Source organism: Nuphar pumila, chromosome 2, assembly GCF_984573655.1.
Source record: "Nuphar pumila chromosome 2, dmNupPumi1.hap1.1, whole genome shotgun sequence".
Classification (NCBI taxonomy): Eukaryota; Viridiplantae; Streptophyta; class Magnoliopsida; order Nymphaeales; family Nymphaeaceae; genus Nuphar; species Nuphar pumila.
Genome location: NC_143250.1, coordinates 5,603,340 through 5,625,000, shown reverse-complemented (window position 1 = coordinate 5,625,000; position 21,661 = coordinate 5,603,340). Strand labels below are relative to the sequence as shown.

Genomic DNA, 21,661 nt, shown 5'->3' with positions numbered 1-21,661 from the left:
CATCAAAAGGATAGCTTGATTCGTAGGCCATGCTATTTTAAGTATCAAGTGTCAGAGTTCATAGTCAGTGTTGTGTGGGCCATTGGCAAGAATCAACATAAGTGGATGGTCTTCTCTCTTTCTCTGTGCCCCTAATCTTTCAATATTAAACTTGGCGGGCCTACAAGAAAAAAAAAAGAATGCCTTGTGGTCACACGATATGCAACGGCGCTGCATCATGTATAGCCCACACAGCCACCCATCTTGGCATTTTTGAGAGATGGGTGGCCTTCACTGGCTCAGCATATGCAGCATTGCTGCATAAAAATGCCCTCATTAATTAATCCTTGAGAGTACTTGAAAGTGGAAAATCGATACGGGGTCCTCAGTTTGATTGATAGAGAACAGACATCACTGGTCCATGCGGCTATCACGTGGCTCAATAGAATCCATGGATTAGTGGTGGGGATTTGTTATAAAGGATAACAAGAGCTGATGAATCGGGCTAGGCCAAAACCCAGTTGGGCCGGCCAATTGATAAAGGATCAGCGCCCGCCTAATGGCCCATGAGGTCCGTGGGTTTAATTGGGGTGAACTGGGCTATATATATATATAGGAAAAAGGTAGGTGTCTGGTCTTTTTTGTGCCTACAGTGCCTATTGAGCTTGGATATGGGTTTTCAGGTTGTTTTTTGAAAATCTGACCCTATAGATGTGTTCTGATCAATTTACTAGGAATTCACACTTGAATCATATTTTTTTGAGAAAAAAATGAATTTTAAAGCATTGATTATTTTTTGAAATTGTAGACTGTTGATCTTTTAATCTTATAAAAAACCTAACTTAGTGTTGGAATCGTACAATCCAAAAGCCAATTCTCACATAATCAAAGCATGTAGATCACATCTGTATAGTCAGATTTTAGAAAATATGAAAACATTTTTTTCAAAGCTTGGTAGGCACAAAAAAGCATCAATCACTTACCCCTTACTCTGTACACACACACACACACATACATATATATATATATATATATATATATATATATATATATTCACTAGAATATGAAAACTAGAAATATGATCATTTTCAGTATTTTTTTGCAAATCCAACCATGTGGATGTGCTTGGCAGGGTGAATTTGCTAGGAATCAAACATTGGATTGTGTATTTTCGATGCAAAAATGTGATTTTTAAATGCTTGAATATTTATGAACATTATGAGTTATTGATTTAAAAACTTTAAAAAAATCTCATTTATGCATCAATATCTGATGATTCAAAAATGATTTCTTAACCAAGCATGTAGATCATATCAGTACGGTTAGATTCACGAGAAAAGAATAAAAAATTCATGATAGTGGTTAACACATTAGTTTTCATATTCTAGTGACTATATATATATATATATATATATATATATATATATATATATATATATATATATATATATATATATATATATATATATATATATTGGGTAACTAAATATGTTTACCAACCAAATATGTTTTCAGTGGTTTTTTATTTTTTTGAAAGGATCTTTTAAGGGTTAAAAATCAATGGCTTAGAATTTTCATAAATATTCAAGTATAAAAAATCACTTTTACTTGATCCAACAATCAATTCCTAGCAAATGGATCACACCCAATGCATATGCAGAATTAGATTTGCAAAAACAAACTATGAAAATCTTGACTCATACCAGCAAACATATTTGGTTGGTCTGCATGATGCCCTGCCCATTGTCCTTCTTTAAAAAGGAGGCCCTGTATATCTTGTCATTGATTAAATTTGAGAGACTTAGAGTGCTAAAAATAAAACAAAACCCTAAATCAATTGATCACATAAAGGCATCAGAGAATAATATGTTACATTGCTTTTATTAATTTTGCTTCTTTTGGTTTATACTATACAAATTGTGGAATGCCTTCTTGGTGGGCTGAAAATTTACTAAATTTACAAAAATATTTCTAACTAATGAGTTGTTTATAGAAAACCACACAACGTTAAGGTCATTACATTCATATCTCAGTGTTATTAACAGATAAAGAACTATTTGACCGCCAACTTTGTGTTTGAGAGGATAGCCTCAGCATCCAGGGTCCATATGAAAAGAATTTAAACATTTAATTATACACATGGCAACATGGGATGGCTTGATTTACAGATTCACCTAATTGTCATCCTATCAACACTATATAATGAATGCATCTGGATTTGTACACATGAATCAGTATATCAGCGGCTTGACTTCTATATCAATGTGTCACCTCAGACATATATACATAGTAAAGAGTATCTGTTTCCTCTTCTTTTTTTTTGGGTGCTCTGCCCTCTCTCAGGGCTCTACAGGTACAGGCTAGGGGACGTGGTCCAGGTATCAGGCTTCCACAATACATCCCCAAAGCTAAGCTTTGTCTGCAGAAGGAAGCTCACTCTCACAGTCAACATAGACAAGAACACAGAGATGGACCTCCAGCTGGTTGTGGCAGCAGGATGCCTGCTACTCAGTGAGTCAGACGTCGAGCTTATCGACTTCACTGGCACCGTCGACCTCTCAACGTCGCCGGGACACTACATCATCTACTGGGAGCTCGGCAAAGTACCCGCGGACACAGGGCTCCTGGCTGAGTGTTGCAAGAAGATGGACGAGTCCTTTGTGGATCATGGCTATGTCATATCCAGGAGGGCACATTCTATAGGACCCCTTGAGTTGTGCATTGTGAAGAAGGGCACGTTTAGGAAGATCCTTGACCATTTTGTGAAAGGTGGTGCATCACTGGGCCAATTTAAGACTCCTAGATGCACCTACAATGAAGTGTTTGTTCAGATCCTTGAGAGTTGCACCATTGAGAGGTTTTGTAGCACGGCTTACTGTTGAAATGAACATGGCAGTCTTCACGTTTTTTGCTGCTTGGTGTTAGTCTAGTGCTGCCAATTGGGTCTCTTAGCAGTGTTTGGATTGTATTCCAGAGAAAAAAAACTTCACGCAATAAGTATCTGCAAGATCACACTTTGGCTCTTGTTCTATATCTCCTTGTATATATTAGCCATATTTAATGATGTTAATAGATGGGATTTTATCTGATATGGCCGACTGACTCCATTTATTCGGATTCAGTAAGCCAAAACCATATCCGATTATAGTCGGATTTGGATATGGTTTTTTATTTTTGCAACAGAATCCAATGGATATCCAGATTTGACAGATATTGTTTCAATAACTGTCAAGGTCAAAGGAGCAAGCGATCCCTTCCTCTCGCTACCAGTTGCTGCACAGATCCAAATCCGATTACATGTACAAAAATCAGATTTGGCATCATGTTCTTCTCCATCTGAATTTCGAACCCAATTTTGACTTTGTCATATATATCGGATTTAAGTAGCATATGATTTTGTTACATCACCAGAATCCCAACTGTTCACGTCCCTTATCATATTGGAAATTAAAAAAATAATAATTAAAAGGGCCGTGTCTCCCTCTCTCTTTTGCGAGCACCACCATCAGAATTCACAATGAACGGTTCCTGTCATCACATAAAACCACATTTCACGAAGGTCCAATCCAAAACACAGACTTACAAGTGGCTTTTGTAAGGTTGGATTGTTGGATCTGAACCAGTAGTTGTATTTAATTATTTATCACGATGTACTTAGTAGAAAACATGTATTAGATTACGTATTTTTCATGGTCAGATGTTCTTTTTTCAGATAGCGAATATATCAACGGCTGATGTTGCACTAAACTTGACAATAAACTAGCCATGTTCTCTTTTTAATTAATTGCACCCAATTACGACTTTTAGTAATTAAATAAGCCATGATAAATACATCCAACACCATATCCTTGGTTATACATGATTAAGATATGGATGTATATTCTGATAGGATTAGGACAGCTTTCAGCAGCAGACGCAGATGCTGAATCACACCCACGAACCTGGTTCACCGCTATCGACTCATTTGCAGCGACGCATCTACTAGTATTTTGGTGACCCCACGAGGAAGTCTTGCTCTGCATTGTCTTCTACTTCTGTCGTCGTCTTCTCCACCTTCTCAGCAGAGGTCATTGCAACCTCAGCGAAGCAGAGTATTATGGTTTGGGTCGTTCACCGACAAGAGACGTCTGCACCTGTAACAAGCATCTCTCGATCTGAAGTTAAGAATCATGCAACACTCGCAAATCCAATATCCAACATGGCCCTCTTTTGAATGTATTTTTTAGCGGAGACGCTCCAACCTCCGGAACCTCTTAGATTTTACGTCAACCCTTGCTTCCTCATCCTTAAGGCTATATTCAACACGTCTCTTTTACTCGTAGCAGAGGACTGTGAGACGCATTCCCTAGACATTGTTGGTTCCTCATGCTGCCTATCTGAAAGAAGATTGATCTCACCTCACAATATCTGATTATTCAAAAGATTTGGCGAAGAAACGGGCTACGACAGTTCTGGGGATTTTCTGCCAGCAAGATAGATCTACTACCACGATGAAACGCGAGATCCACCAGATGTCCCTGCTCTGATACCGTGAAAGAAGATTGAATCGAATTTCTCATAGTGATTATTCTCTTTACTTTACAAGAGGTTAAAATACATAACATCAAATGACGACTAATCTGGTCAACCTTTTTGCTAAGATGTAGGTAACTAACTAGAGGATAGTTTCATCAAATGTGATCTATCTATGTCGATCTATCTTGATTGATCTTCATCCTAAATTGTAGGTAACTAATCAGTAAACAATGATAAGGATAAACACACGATGTTTTTGCAATACATTTTCACAGTATAGCTAATACTATCAAATCTGCACCTCAAGCATGAACCAGTTTCTGAGGGGTTGAACGATGCATAGACACCACCAGCCCCCCGAAGTCTGTCTGAAGTCGTTAGTTTTTTCGGTATTAACAAGACCGTTCGTTGGCACTGCAGAAGGCATGAAGGCAATGTAGGAGACTCACATCTGCGCAAAGAGATGTCTCCAATTGGACTAATGTCAGAATCATCTCCTTGCTGAAAACCACCGAGTTCATACATTCAATATCAACCAACGACTCCCCTTAGAACATCCAAAGTTGTCTACACGCTCCCTCACCCCCCAGAGACCCAAACCTTATGGACCCTCTCACCAGTAACCGCAATGGCCCCCTTCCAATCCTTACCATTGCCCACAACAGTCTTGGATCGTATGGCCTCCACCCTTCACAACTTGCATGAAGTTCTTAAGTCCACCAGTGTCCATTCCTTCCGAACTCATTCGACAAAGGCAGACACAAATCATCCCTCCCAACATACACACCTCACGTTTCCAATGGTCTCTCTCTCTCTCTCTCTCTCTCTCTCTCTCTCTCTCTCTCTCTCTCTCTCTCTCTCTCTCTCTCTCTCTCTCTCTCTCTCTCTCTCTCGATCGACATGCCCTTCACATTCTAGCCACCTGATCACCTTGACACAATGCTCATACTGTCTCTCAGCGACTTGCTTGTCAGATTTATCAATCCTACCAGTGCTATGATTGCTGCACCCAGACCTGAAAAAGGTGGGGAAAGAGTTCGATGACAGTCCGGTGCCTACATCTTGATGTGGGTGGGGAATGAGGTCAGCAAAGCGGTCTGATAGGCCGTGCAAGCAAGGAAGGAGAGCGAGAGGGAGAGAAGAAAGGGAGAAAACAGTGTCCACTTGTGGCTACACTTTTAGGCTTTAAACATGCACATATGCACATAGGTGAAAGGCATAAGCACAAAGCATGCCATCAAATTAATGCAATTGACAAACATGGCCCACAAAGGTCTCTCCATGCTTGGACGAACCACAATCAAAGGCTTGTCATCCTACCGATCAGTCCATCCTGGTAATCAAGCTTGGAGCTGTGAAACCACACTTCAATTTCATAAACTGTTTGAAGTTATTGAAATTTAAAACTTTTATGGTCACTTAAGTGGTAAGCACTCCCAGTTAAATCATAAATGTCCATCCAAACAGAAGTCTGCGGGTGCAGATTCCTCTTCAGAACTCCAGCATTCGTAAGACTTGTTAAACTGATTGAGAACACCTTATGAAAGCACTTTAATGTCTTAAATGTATGGGTAGATAGTTGGCATAAAAACAAGATGAAATAAACAAAACAATCAATGAATAAGGATATTTTTACTGAGACTAACAAAGCAATGCTTCATGTTAGCAATACTTAAACATCTTAAAAATCAAGTCTCAAAACAAAGGGCAACATATAGAATTGCGTACAAAACCACAAAATACAAATCACATTCTATCTTAGCAAAGAATGAGATAAACTGAAGAGGGAAACTTCAGAAAAAGTAGCAACAAGTTGAAATACTCTAAATGAGTAAACCGTAGAGCCACCCTCAGTTCATAAGCAACTGAACTGAAATAAAGCCAAACGTCTCCAGCAACTGTAGAGATTTTCAGATGGACCCCTAATAGATTGTCAGACGAAGTACAGGCCACCTTCAAACTAGGATTCAGCAGCATCTTCAAAACTTGACAACCACCTGACCTAATGAATTTATTTATGTTTTTTGTTTTTGTAGTTCAATTGTGTTTCCAGATTGATCAAAACTTCACCAGCAAAATATCAGGCCAAATTTATATCTGGATTTTTAAATCAAGTTTGACCAACAAAAAAGAAAGGCCCAAACCCAGGCCAACCCTTTGTTTTGGTGTGGGAGAATGGGCGCCTGACTGTTGGTGCTTGGAGGGCTTCTCATGCAGTCTTTTACCCCAAGAACATATTAGCACACCTACATAAGGGTGGTCAGGGCAATGATAACCTAATGAAAGCAAATCCACAAGTGAAACAGGAAAGTGAGAGATGTTATGACTATAAACAATACATTAATATCAGTAGACCGCACATCTCAACTGGGTAATGCAATTTCCACCAATACATTTTGTTAACCTTTCCACATTGGACCTTCTGATTTTCTCTGTCAAAACTATGCAGATTTACAAATTGTATCCACAGATAAAAGATGATTGATGAATGCTAACTTCCCTAACTTGCCTATTCTGACCGTTAGATATCACCTATAGAAGCTTTACACTAGTTGCCAATCCCAAAACTGTGAAGTTGGTTAATGCAGAATATAAAGATAAAAAAATTAATTGAATCATTGGCCAATCCAGTACTGCTGGTAGAATCTATCAGAAGGTAGCCTCTGCAACATTCCTCTGGTGAGGAAGACTGACTTGAAAGACCAGATGCCAAATACGCCAAGAAAATAATGCTTCTCAATTTTCATATCATAAACAAATACTTCAAGTCATCCTCAGTTAGCCGTGTCTGTCGGCCACCTGTTTCATCTTCTCCAAATGCAGATGCAACCATCACCCTTTTCTTTTCCTGAAAACATTATTTCAAGAAACCATGGTAATATTGTAGTCAGGGCATGTTTAACTACATAACAGAAGCCAGTATTTGCATTGAGTGCATAAAGCACCTGAACAAGGGGTCAGTAATTTAGTTATGGAAAATGAATAACTACAACCATAGGTCCATATTCACCAAGAGAAGCTCAGAAAATAAAGATGAACGCAAATGCCTAATGTCTATGGACAGAAGGATTCACCCATCTGACGAACAGGAATATATTATACTGGCCAGGTAAGTCATGCAGGTATACTTCCCAAAAATCCAACATACTGCTCTGAAGGACGTTTGCAACAAGGTGCACAAATTGAAAATTGGAAATTGGAATTAATTATAATCATTCTTTGGACTTGGTATGAATGGCCAGGCCTTCTGAATCATGAAGTGTTGGAGAATCAAATGAAAGTCCCCAGTACAAAATATGACCCAAATGGTTAATATTGCATAAACAACCTAACAAACATATCAACTCATTTCTAATTTGAGCTTGAATGATCATAAAGTACTAACCAGCTCCCACAACATCTATCACAGAAAGATGAAAGAGAACAACTTAAAACACAAACTTTGAAACTCAATACCTGAAGGGCTAATATGCGGTCTTCAACTGTGTCCTTGACAGTCAACCGAGTAACTGATACAGGACGAGTTTGCCCAATTCTATGTGCTCTATCAATAGCCTGATCTTCAGTTGTAGGATTCCACCAAAGATCCAGAAGAAGAACATGACATGCAGCAACCATATTGAGACCAAGACTTGCAGCTTTCAGTGACATAATCATAACAGAAACCTATACAAGACCATGTAACTATGAGAACCAGATTCCATTAAATGTGGGCTTGGATGACACCATCCATGAAAAACATGCACATGTGCATGGATGCGTGCATGCAGATGCAGACATCCATAAAAGGGAAAAGCTACCACCTGAAGAAAGCAAGAAGTTCCAACTACTGTAATTGGTTAGGCTTTCTTATGCAATGCTTGCTTATATGTCTTGCTTTTTGGCATTGACCGAGATAGAACACCACAAGTTTTGGTGCCTTCAAAACTACCAGGAACATAAGCTAGTTTGGTCTTTGAGATGCAAAACATATAAGCAAGAATCATCCAACTAGTCTTGATAGGGTTGGTTGCTCAGCATTGAACATTGAAAATACCCCATCCATCCTCTTTAGTGTGGGTAGACCATGATATTACCCATCTCAATATGGTAGCATGCACACGTGCATGCACGCACGGCCGCGCACACACACAAAGCACAGTGTCTATATATAGATATAGGGGAAGGGTGGGCATTCATGGATATATCCATGCAGACAGATAGTGTGCACGTGCACTTTCCACAACCTCTTTTTTTGTTTCTCTTTTTTTTTTTTGATATCTGACCTTACAGATGTGTTCTACACAGATGTGGGAATGGGCCTTTGAATCATCCAATTCTAACACATAAACAGTGTTTTCAAGGGTTTGAAAAATCATCAGCACATCAATTTTTTAATTATAAACATAAAAAGATCTTGTTTACTTGTCGAAAAAACACGATTCAAAGGCCTGTTCCTAGCGAATGGACCATGAAGCATTTGTGAGGTGGGATCACTGGAAAACTATGGCTTTCAGCAGTGCACTCAGAGCATGCTCTACACCTGCCCTTATGTATAAATAATATATATATATATATATAATTATTTTCAAATGAAAATTTTCATCAGACCTCAGGAAGCATGTTAAAATCCTTCACAGCCTTGTCCCTTGCAAGGACAGACATAGTCCCATCCAACCTTCTGTACTGTATACACGAGTTCTTGAGGGGGACTTCAAGCAAGTCCAGCATTCTGGTCCACTGGGAGAAGACAATAGCTTTCTCTGTTACTCTAAGAACCTTAGGGCCGGAAGTCTGCTCAGCATAACATCCTTCAACAACAGAATCACAGGCATTTGAATTAACTTCACAAGTCTGGCCCACAGAGCTGCTTTGCACGTTTGTTTGCTGCATTTTTGGCATTGACTGCAGAATGTCAAGGGCAGCCTTGATTTTTGACGATGCAATGGATGGAAAATCTGCACATTGCTCGGCTGTCTCAACAAGTTCAGAACCAGATTCATCAGAGACATTGCCCTGACCAGCCTCGTCCACGAGGGAACTTGTGAGTGTATTTCTGGAGAATATTGAAGAGATACTAATTTGAGTTTTGCACTGAGCTGCAGGGCAAATGTTCTCATCACCAGAGAGCCGCTCGCAAATGCATTGATTACAGAAAACATGACTGCAAATAGTAATAATGGCATCCTCTGGTGGGTCCTGAAAGTAAATGTAGGTTAGCAAACAGAAATCAGAGAAAAGTTCTTGAATCCCTGAGCTTTAAAGTGTACCAAAAAGAGAAGAAAAAAGAAAAAAAGAGAGCAGAAAGAAAAACGTGTAGGCCAATGTGGAAAGTAAGCAAGAATCAAATGATGATTTATTAATATAGAAACACAAATTTAAGCACACACCAAACATTATTAAGATTTTATCAGCCTACATTCATACCCTTATCAACATATAAGCATGATGTAATTTAGGCTTTCACCTCATTTAACAGATCATCAGTTTAACCATGCAGTTTGAGCAACCCAAAAAGGAGTGTTATGTCAGTTTGTCTTGCTGATTAGGAGAATTTCAGTAAGTATAACATGGCATTAGATACCTGTGACACTAATACTAATCAAGATGGCTTGTACTAATAACAATCAATCCCTTAGTATAACAAATGGTGAAGTCATATATGTTTTCTTTTATACACGAAGCAAATATGCAGTATTCAAAAAGTCTAAGTGTATGGACGTCTGGAGAGAGAGAGAGAGAGTTGCAATAATATAAAGTGAAACATCAGTACAAGAAAAACTATCATGGAAGTTAAAAAAAAAAGATAAAAAAATACACATAAGAGGGACCAGGACAAAAGTTTATACATTGCAGATACCACAGAGTGCCAGGCGTGCTTCCAAACAATTAAGCAGTTCCATACGCTTTTCTCTAGGAAGCTTTTTTGCAGACTCCAAGGAGAACCGTTGCACAGAATTAGAATCAAATCCTTTCACAAGATTAGGGTGATCGCAAGCTTGTCGAAGTCGCAAAAGCAGTAATAAGATGTTCACGTAATTTTGTTTCACAGTCCCAGCATCTGCATAAACCTGAAAGTGAAAAAAGAAAGATAAAACAATTGTTTGCTAAACAAACAAACAAAGATAAGTTCTATATTAAAAATATATATCACATGGAAAAGACAAGCACAGACATGGTAAAGGATAAGCCAGCAGTAACTTTCGTTCCAAGGAGACACAAAGGTAAGGATTATACTTTATACAATATCGTGAATGCAGTGACACACATCCATGCAACCACCTGTAAAAGAAATCTGAACAAAGATTGATGATTTTCAATAGAAGAGAACAAAAACCAGAACTTTGCTGACAGGGCTGGATAGCCTCCAAAATGGACACATCCACTGAAGTAAATAGCCAATGAACAGGTATAGATTATAGCTTGCAATGTCAACTGAACAAACAGTAGCAACTGGTCATTAAAAATGCAGCAGCTAACTTGGAGGATGTAACTCGACCTGAATTGGTTCATGTTTGAATTATGATGCATGAGGACACAAGTGACATGGTGGCTGCACAGATAGACAAATATGACTGATGAGGAATTCAGTCCATGTAAGAAGCATCAGTGTAAGGTCATGAGGAGTATTGCACTTGACATGAATCAGTTTCTAATCAAGCTCAAAAAGACACAGGAGATAGCACAAAATGCATGCAAGACGATAAAAATAAAATAAAATAAGTACAGCTCAAAAACCTAACCTACGAACATATGAAGATGATCAAAACATACCTTAAATTGTTCACGTGAATAAGCCTCTAGCCTAGAGTAGAAGTCACGTTCCTTTGTAGAAAAATCCACCCTCTTTAGTGATACAGACTTCGGAGGCAGATTAATGATAGGCTCCCCATCAATAAGTGTTACTACATGATCACAAATAACAAAATATAAATGCATCAAATAGTAAAGCCACTAAACTTGACATGGGCAGCATGGATACATGAACAATTATAATCTACCAATCTAAGCAAAAGGATACAGAAAAAAACAAGAAAATAAATTGCATTATAGTCAGCAAAAAGAACGCATCCACAAGAAAAAAATCCAATAAAAAAATATCCCAAAGGAGAAACTAGCAGCAAAAACATGATCAGTGAGCATCTTGACTGTGGAAATGTAACAGGCTGAATTGGCTACACACTAGACTTCTAAAATCACTAATTAGACCAGCTTTTATTCTGTAGCTCACGCAACATTTTAAACATGAAATATAGATCACAGATATAAAATCAGAGTTACAGATCAGAAATACCAACACCAGAATGCACCTGACACAGCTAGAATGATGTCAATGCCTGCACATCTCTCAGCCAATCGAGAAGCCCCTTCAGCAAACTGAATGACTAGAAGTAGCTTTCATCTTGACTTCAGCATAATTCAAACTGGCAATTGCCATCCCATGCAGGACATCTTTGGAAAATGTCCACGTAAAGCTTGAAATTAATTTGACAGAATTTGCACCTCTAGAAAAATCTTGCTTAAACTAGTAATGTAAGCCATCACCTTGCGAAACCAGTTTATGAAGCCACTCCTGTAGCACAAGTTATGACACAAACAGGGATATGAATTACACTGTCACCTGGGTACGGGTAGAGTACGGAGGGTACGACACGGCAATTTCAAAAAATGAGGGCATGGGGAGAGAGAGAGAGGAAAGAGTTTGGGTCCGGATCATAAGTGGATCCATATTAAGGTTTATATTAAAAAAATATATGTAAATATAATTTTTTGAAAAAAGAGGGAGGGGGAATGAAAATTTGAATATAAAAGGGGAAGGGGTATTTTGTAACCTCTCTCTCTCCAGTAAGGAGAATGAGAAGATCAAAACGACCAAGAAAGAGGGGCCAAGTGAGGACCCAGCCACACTGCCTCTCTCTCTCTCGGGGAGTGTAACACCTGCAATTTTGATTTAGTTTAACTTTTAAATTGAGGTTAAATTCAAGCAAAATTTGAGAGTCTAAGTTGACCTAAGACTAGTTAGATCTGTTACGAACCGTAGATCGCGATGGAGATTCGATTTGGCAATTTTGGTTTTCGGTTGGTTCGAAATACAATTTTTAAAATTGACCAGCCTCTATTTTGAGTTTTTCAAATTGGATAAGGCTATGAATTTGTTTGTTTTAAGTTGATTGGGATGTGTTTTGGACTCAAACTTGGTTTCAAGAGAGGCACACGGGGGTCACGCCCAGCCCAGTGGGGCACCAGGTGCTGCTAGGGTCGCCCACAGGGGTTCAAGGGTGACTCAGGGTTTTATGGATCATGGATTAGTTAGGTTCAGATCCAAACCTAAGTTTTGGATCCAATGTTGACTTGGATCTCATGTTTGGATATGAATCTTTAAATTGAATTTTGGATTTGGATTCTTGTTTGGTTCCTGGATACAACCCAATTGGGTTTAAATTCGGATCGAGAGTTGTGGATCCAGATTACTTGGATCTAGACCCAAGTGAGGCGCCACCTAGGTGGGACCCACTTTGATTTTTTTAGAAGGCATTTAATTAATAAATTAATTAATCTAAACCAATTAGAGGGTTCTAGAGAGGATGGAATGTCCTCCTCTAGTGGACCCCACATTAGTTAGATACTATGTCACATGGGTGCGGGTGCAACACGGGTGCGGGACCAAAACTGTACTGAGCACAGTCTGGTAAAGACTGTACTGAGCACAGTCTTGGCAGCTGTGGTAAAGACCATGGTTGCCAGTTGAGGAAGCGGGAGCGGGAAGCGATACGGGAAGCGGGAGCGGGAAGCGAGGCACTTTCAAAATTTTAGGAAGCGGGGAAGCGTGGGACCACTTAGGAGCGATTCGGGAAGCGTCTCGGAAGCGACCTAGGAAGCGTCTCGGAAGCGACCCAGGAAGCGTCTCGGAAGCGAGGGGGAAGCGAAAAAAATAAAAATAAAAAATAAAAAATACAAAAAATTTGAAAAAACAGGGGAAGCGAGGGGGAAGCGCGCTTCCCATTAAAGGGAAGCGCGTCCCCCATTAATGGGAAACGCGTCCCCCATTAAAGGGAAGCGCGCTTCCCAAAAAAGGGGGACGCTTCCCCCCACGCTTCGGAAGCGCGACGTTTCGCGCTTCCGAAGCGCGCTTCGGGGAAGCGCGCTTCCCCTTTTAGCTAGGCGCTTCCGGTAACTCTGGTAAAGACTGTGCAGAGCACAGTCTTTGGTAAAGACTATGCAGTCTGGGTAAAGACTGTGCAGAGCATAGTCTTTCTTTCTAAAAGTATATATATTTTTAAAAAAATATATAAAAGATATTTTTTTTAGTTTTTATACTTTTTTTGTCCTAAAAATGGATAAAAATAGACTCGGTCAAAGTTGACCGAGTCCAAAAAGTGGACGGACTCGGCCTCGACTCATAGACCGAGTCCGACTCGTTGACCGAGTCTGACTCGGCGTTGACCGAGTCCGAAGCCGCACCCGTGTCGGGGCGTGTCGACTCGGGTGCGACGCCTCCTTAGCCGAGTCCGTGTGACATAGGTTAGATAAGATTATTCAAGAAGGGCTTTAAAGAGTCTATAACCTATTTGAACTCTTCTAGAAGAAGAGTTTGGTTTTTATTAGAAGACCAAGTGGGTTGACCCACTTGGTGGGGCCCACATAGTGGTTGGTAGAGAGAATTCTATCTCTAGTAGGAGAGAGAGACCCATAAGGGGGGGATGGCCCCCTATGGTGGGACTTTTAAGCCCCTCTTCCCAAACCTCCTACACTTCTATCTTCTTTTTTCTTGTCCATCTTCTTCTTCCTTCTTCCTTCTTCTTGGAGCTTTTCCAATAGCCATTGAAACTCCTCCAAGGTTTAATGACAGGAGACGAAGGTCATTCTATGTTTGAGAACCTGATTAAGGTAGATGCATCAATCACATAGACATAGAGCTATCCAAACGCATGAAATGTGTAGGGACGTTTTTCAGATCTAAACCAATGGAGATCAGACCTTGAAACACCTCTCTAATATTGGTTTTCAATCTGGAGAACACGTTTTTGATGGATCCATGTCATCATGAGTAAAAAAAGAAAAACAATTTTCAAAACGGGACTACTTTTGGGCTTTCAATATGAAAAACGATTTGAAAAAACTTGTTTTCTTGTTATTTGTTAGATCTTATTTGTTTCAGCATGATTAAGATGTTAATATTAGATTATCTTGATGAAATATAAGTTTTAAAAATTCAGTATATGCTTGAATCTAATGTTCTTGTATGCAAAAATCATTTTTGAAGAAGGTTTTGGCAAAAACGTTTTAGGGTTTTTTTATGTTTTATGATAAACAAAGTTGATCTGATCATATATGGTAGTTTAGTTCATGTGTAGCATGATTAAACATGTTATTGCATAAATAAACCATGATTTCATGTTGTTTAAGGTTTCTTGTGATTCTTGCATAGATGAAATTGTATTTAAGATATTTAATGAAGGTTTTGTGATTCTTGAATGATGAATGTTAATGTTTTAGTAAAATTAGCATAAATAAGATCAAAGATGTGTTGTATGATGTTGTAAATATGTTTAGAACATCAAAAATCGTGATTGTACGAATTATATCGTGATTTTTGTTTTTGCTTAATAGATCTTGCATGAGTTTGAATCTTGGTTATTCTGTCTTCGTTTTTTGTTCTTATGAGTTTAAGAAAAAAATCGATATCTTTATGAAAACGAAGTCAATAAATAAAAAGAAAAATACTGAAATGTTCTACACATCCGAGGCTTGAATTTAAAATCTTGTTTTGTTTCGTTTGGGTCAATTTTGAAACTGAAATGTTCATTGCAACATAGCACGGGTTTTCTACCCTGTAAGCAGGACCGTTCCAACTAGAGATTTTGAAAGTTCTAAAAACCCAATTAAAACTTATTAAATTAAATTGTAAAACATCTAGGTGAAAGCTAACATATATAAGAAAATCCTGTAAAAAGATTTTTGTCAAAAGATTTCTCTATAAGTCTTAAAAAATTTCTCAATCTGGGATGAATTTCTGCAGTCGACAAGATCTGTCTTATATTTTTCTTAAACAGGGTTCAGTCTTAGAATTTTTCTGGTTTTATTACGACTGATTTTGTAATTATGTTTCTTGGACTGTGTTCCTGAGATTTTGGGGCAGAACAGTAACATTTTTAGAGTAAAATTTTGTTCTTGTGATTTTTTTGTGGGTTTTTCAAAATCGAGTTAACAGAAATTTGACCACACTTCATGGCATGTGTTGGTGCCTAGTTTTGTTTTACTTTGTGCAGTATGATTATAGGTGCTTATATCTGAATTTGGCTTGATATGCATGTAAACTTAATGTATTCCATATTATTTTTTATTTATAACCATTCATATGACAAACATGTTAATAAACATTGTGCATCGTAAGGCATGATCAATGTAAAAAAATTAGTTACACATGTTTACTTGTTGAAGCATGATCATAATTACGCATAGCCTTTATGTATGCATGTGAGCATATGATACGGTGATAATGATGTGCGATATGAGCATGTGCATGGCTCGGGTGTGAGTCTGGGCTCGTTGGAACCTATGAGTTCTTGTAGTGCACAAAAAAAATATTCATGCAGATAATCACATAATTGTCTTGTGGAGGTCGTGCTCATAGTGTAAATTATGAGTTGTTTGAATAGGTCAAAACAGACTTTTTATGGAATCTCCGATGTGGAGATTGGACTTGCGAGCCTGAGTGTATGTGTTGTGAGCACATAGAATTTAAATGATGAGCCAAGTAATTAAATAACACCCATAACTCATTCAGACCAGGTCTGCTGGACCGGGGGACCATTTTAGAGAGAGTGGTGGTCTACACGACTGGTTGACCATTGGTTTTTAAAGGGCAATAGTGCCTCTCTTGGTCTCCAGTCTTTGGTCGTAGGGGCTCGGACTACCTGGTGTCCTAGGTGGTATGTTCAAAATCTCTGCAGAGTAGAAATCGATTTCGTGTTGGATCATTGAGACTTCCTCTCGGTCACGAAACGCTCCAGCAAAACCGTTGTGGGAAGTCACAGATTTTTTAATTCAATGAGGTTAATAAAATACATGTCATAATAAACCCCTCATTTAGATTGGTTGAATCGAAATTAAGAACCCGAGAGTATACCTTCAAAGGAGAGAAAAAGAGGAACAAAAGAATCAAGAATGGAATCATTGCAATGTTTCTGTTTTTGCATGAATTGTTATTTCATTGGCATGATGCATTGTAGCATGTTTATTCTGAAAATATGAATACAATTATGATTGATTGTGTAAATGTAAATTATGTTTAATTTTGATATGTTATGTTGCACGATTTGAATGTTGTTTGAAAGTGTGTCAATGCATATTTTTGTGATTGGAATATATTTGTGTTCATGTATTTTTGTGTTACCTACTGAGGTTGTGGTCTAATGCCTCTACTTATAATATTTCAAGTAATGAGTATACTAGAAGGTAATGGCAGGAAGGCTCAGGGTGGTGCCAAGAGAGTTACAGTTCTTAGTATTTGATTTGTTTAATAATATGATGGTTTGATTCAGTTATTCTAGTCTTACATGTGTGTGTTGTATCTATAACCTGCCCAAGGCTTGAATCGTATTTAAAAAGAGTTTTTGTTGTGTTCTCGAAAATCATGTAAAGTGGTTTAAAAAAATCCCTAAAGTTTCAGTTTCAAAAATTAGGGCATTACAGGCAGATTGGAAGAAGAAGAAGAAGAAGGTTTCGGGTCTGGTATGCTCTCTCTCTCTCTCTCTCTCTCTCTCTCTCTCTCTCTCTCTCTCTCTCTCTCTCTCTCTCTCTCTCTCCCCCTTTCGTCTTCTTCTTCTTCTTCTTCTTCTTCTTCTTCTTCTTCTTCTTCTTCTTCTTCTTCTTCTTCTTCTTCTTCTTCCTGCCTTTCACCGACATCAAACAAAAAAAATAGCTTGGGTCAGGATTGGACCTAACCCAGAGCAGTGCAAGACCCGACCCACGACATACCTACACAGTGTCTGGTACCCACCCCATGTTGACACGGATACGCCGACCATTTCGCCGTATCCTAGTTACATAGGAATTACAGTGTTGAACACACTTTCAAAGATACAAGAATATATATATATATATATGTGTGTGTGTGTGTGTGTGTTTACATGTCCATAAGAGTAATATGTCAATGCAAAGAGAGGTGTCAAACTAGTAATGCACTAAATAAGAGAAAATAGAATACTAATATTCACTTCAAATTAGGATTCATTTAAAATCTTTAATAATGATTTGAAAACTAAATCAAAATGCCTCTAACTTTATATAAAGTGAAGAAATCGACCAAAAAAGTATGTTTCGATCCAAAAAAAAAAGAAGGTACAAAGTGCTTTTGGTTCCTGTCTAATGGTGGACACATACAAGAAGCATCTAAAAGTGTTGGATACTCCACATGTCAAAAACCTGAGAAGCAAGAAGCATCCAAGGAACGTTGTCATTTGTTCACCAAGAGACACAGAAATGGCTGCTTGTAGGAGTGTCCAGGCAATATGTCTCTCTACCTCAAGAAAGTTATAGTTCAATCGGTAGGCAATGTGTCTCTCTACCAAGTAAAAGACTGGATAACTTGGTATTAATGACAGCTAAGCATTCTTCACTCACAAAATGATGAAAAACTTTTACAGATTACGACCACTAGCATATGCAAGTGAATCAAAGCTAAACATGAATCTTCAACATGACTTGGCAGCAATCAATTACTAAAAGAAACCGGAAACCAGGTACCAGAACAACCGCATGTGGAGGGCCAACATAGAACCAGGGGAAGGCTCAGGAGTCAGGAGGAGCAAAGAACCAAGCCAGAGGAATAAATATGAAGCCAGGCATCAAGTTTAGGGAAAGCACTGATGAAAGTTCAGTTCTGAACAATTTTAAAGTGGGTATCTCATTCTAGTTCTCTCCTCTTTCATCTTTGATGTGATGCCCGAATTGGATGATAATCCTATTAACCCTGGTGAATGTAAAGCTCATCTCCGCAATTTATATCTTTACAGATTGAGAGGGGCAGACACATTAAGGTCAGATTTTTGGCAAAGAATCCGAATTAATAGTAGGAGCTTGGAATAATTTGATAGTAATCAACATCCTAAGATCACAAAAAGGTCCAAAACACCAAGATGTATCAATTGGAATAGCAAAATTTATATAATAACCAAAAGAAGGACAAGTGTTCTTTCAAGCATTTATCTAAACACTGAAGGATACACAGACACTTACAACCATAAATCTGCAACACCCAGTTAGGAATGTTAGAAAGTGGCTTTGAATACATTAGATTCAATAATGAACCCATACACATGCACATGAAGTGCGAATAAACTCATTAAAGGGAACAACACAAGCACATAATGTGCTAACACATAAACCCACACAAGGGGCAAAAATATGACATAAAGTCATAAGTTGAATATTATTGAAGAAGAGGAAGAAGAGGGTAAAAACCCCTTACAATGGAGCAAGAGCTCCTCCAAATCTTAAAGAATACAAAGGGGCAAGCCCCTATTTATAAGCATAAAAGGGACCACCTTGGGGGCTCCCAAGGGAGACGTTGGAGAGCCCCCAACGGTCACATTTGTGACCGTTGGGGGCTCCCAACGTCTCTATTGGGAAGCCCCCAATGTGGTACAAAATACGAAATTTAAGAAAATAAAAAACAGAAAATTAAGGGAAAAATTACAATGCATATTCCAATTGGAATATGCGTAAAATGTCAAATTACAAGAATACCCTTGAGGGTATTTTAGGAAGATAAAATATATATATTTATATATATAAATAGAGATACGTATACATATATATATATGTATACGTATCTTTATATATATATATATATAAATATATATATGTACATTTAAGGATTATATTTCAAAATATATGTGTACGAGTACACATATTTTAACAAGGAAGTACTGTAATCAGATACATGTTGCAGTTGCTTATATTGACAACTTGAATCTCCTACATTTCATTCTTGGGATGATGTTTGTCTAAAAGTCACCAGGCCACATTACAGATATTATTCTTGGTGTCCCATATCCAAGCTTCCAATTCAACCTTCTTGTCCAACTGGGTATCTTGCTTCTAGGACATCTTGCTTCCGATAAGTTGGCGTTTGGCAGCAAACTGCCACCCGAAGCATAGCTTCCTAATATACAAAAGCATACTAATTGTCCCGGACCGAACCTTCGGAATGGGGCATGTGCAGTGCGGATCTATACATAGTGGAAAATGCATCCAGTGTAGGAACGTGTGGTATGTGTTGACTTGATCGGTGACATGTGGTGATAGCACGGCACCCGATAAGCAACGATATCATCGTTAGTGCATCGTTGTATGGCAGCAGAGACGTCGAGCGTTGTTTGGTTAAGCAGTGTCAGCGGATCAGATGATGTTGCCTTTGGAGATTTGGTTAAGGACTTCTCGGCTTGCGGGAGTTTCTCACGCGTAGCGTTTGAAATCACGGGGATGCGTGTGGATTAGGGCTAATTCTCCCAGGGATCACCTTAGGTGATTCCAACCAAGTATGGTGACTCATGGCTAGGCGAGTGAATGCCAAAGCGTCGGTGAATGAGTTTGGGTGGTGCTCTTCGCTATGGTGTTCAATCATCAATTGGTCTTTGGACTGGGAGCCGCAAGGTCTTGTTCCTTCAATGGTGAGGTTTTATTGTAGCGTGCACATGAAATCGCAATACGCTCCATGGCACGCAAGGCTAAGGCAAGTTTGTGTCATTTTAAGAAGTGATAGCTGGTATGAGAGGACTATGCACTAAGTGACATGAACTAAATAGAATACACATTTGAAGATGCGCTTGATCGACTTTCGCTAGGCAGTTGTGCACGAGGTGGTGCGCAGGACCAATGAAATGATTCAGTACATGAAAAAGTGTTGAAGCACGGCCTTTAGCCGTTAGGCTAGCCAAACTAGGCAGTCTAGCGTGTCGCGGGTTTGCGAAAAAATCTATGTTCGTGACAAATTGACATCAGAGCAGAAAGATTCACGGAGACCTTGTTGTTCATTAAGTGTGATACTGAAGGGAACAGTGATGGTTTATCCTGGTTACGCAAATTTGCGCAGCTGAAGTGTTGTTGACCAAGCATAAAAGCAAAATGTTGACAGGGTGGCATGGGTCATCTTGTCGATGGTAAGTAAAAGTGTAAATTTGTTGTTCTGTTGGCTAAGAGAACGTGGATAAGCCAAAGATTCCTACCAGTTGTGTGTTAGGCTCGCGAGTGGAGTGTAGTGTTTGCCTTGTACATGTAGAGAATATACGTTGGATTCGGATGGATGGATTCGCACCTTTGAGTATGAGAGACTCATTAAATTTCAATATTCTCTCCTAAGATTATGGGTTAGCGGAGTGCCTATCTTGAGCTGAATGCTCACTGTTTTTGTCCCTTGAGTTGGCAGTTTCTCTATAGATTGTGTGTGCGAAAAAAGTTGTTTGTAGCTCATTGGTTTTGTTCTCGCAGGAACGTTTTGCAGGCTACGAATGAGAGTTGCAGTGTGCCGACTCCGAATGAGAGTTGCAGCGTTGAGCCGTCTTGCCCCTTATGTAAACGAGTGTTCAGGAAGATGCTTTGAAGGACCGCTTTGGGGTAATACACGAGTAGGCGTCCCCCACTTAAGGACTAATTTGGACCATTAGAAAATCGCAAGTTGGTACCTTAAGGGAGTTGATATCCCTACAGCACGCGTTGATGGTCGTCTTTTTCTGCGAGGACCATAAAGGGCTTGGAATTTCACTTGTTAGGGTCGAAAGGCACCCCAACCATGAGCATGAAGATGACAAGTTTATCGTATGGGCGAGGATGACCCGCTTGTGTATTGGACTGCACTGAAGTCCCACGAGCTAAGAATGCTCGATGTTGATGGAGCGGAAGACCGCTATCTAAGTGATCGAAGGCGTGTTAAGGAATGGGACTTGGCGTGTTAAAGGTTACGGCGATAGTGGATGAAAACCAGAACAAGTTGAGTAGGGTTAAGAAAAGTAGACCAAAGATAAGAGAAAAAGAAAATTGGCATATCAGTTAAGACTGTGTTCTTACCTACACCAACATTATCAAGAACGACAATGGTTTGGGTGGGGGAGAATGTCTCGAACCGAGTCTTCGGAATGAGGCAGGTGCAGTGTGAAGCTCTACTAAGTGAAAAATGCATCAAGTG

The 21,661-nt window shown here is 39.0% G+C and overlaps 2 protein-coding genes across 3 annotated transcripts in view; one reads left to right on the top strand and one right to left on the bottom strand.

Moving 5' to 3' along the window:
* LOC149844578 (indole-3-acetic acid-amido synthetase GH3.10-like) overlaps window positions 1-3,045 on the top strand; it is a 6,922-nt gene extending 3,877 nt beyond the window's left edge. The window contains exon 4 of the mRNA XM_089985467.1: window positions 2,323-3,045. Coding sequence (XP_089841593.1) covers window positions 2,323-2,861 — 539 coding nt within the window. The 3' untranslated portion in view covers window positions 2,862-3,045. The remainder of the gene's footprint in view (window positions 1-2,322) is intronic.
* Window positions 3,046-6,814: 3,769 nt separating this feature from the next.
* Window positions 6,815-21,661, bottom strand: part of LOC149844576 (helicase-like transcription factor CHR28) — a 40,754-nt gene continuing 25,907 nt past the window's right edge. For both annotated transcript variants that reach the window (XM_089994860.1, XM_089994861.1), the window contains exons 10-14: window positions 11,248-11,378; window positions 10,323-10,544; window positions 9,085-9,672; window positions 7,951-8,160; window positions 6,815-7,342 (exon numbers count right to left, since the gene is read on the bottom strand). In XM_089994860.1, coding sequence (XP_089850986.1) covers window positions 7,238-7,342; window positions 7,951-8,160; window positions 9,085-9,672; window positions 10,323-10,544; window positions 11,248-11,378 — 1,256 coding nt within the window. In that variant the 3' untranslated portion in view covers window positions 6,815-7,237. The remainder of the gene's footprint in view (window positions 7,343-7,950; window positions 8,161-9,084; window positions 9,673-10,322; window positions 10,545-11,247; window positions 11,379-21,661) is intronic.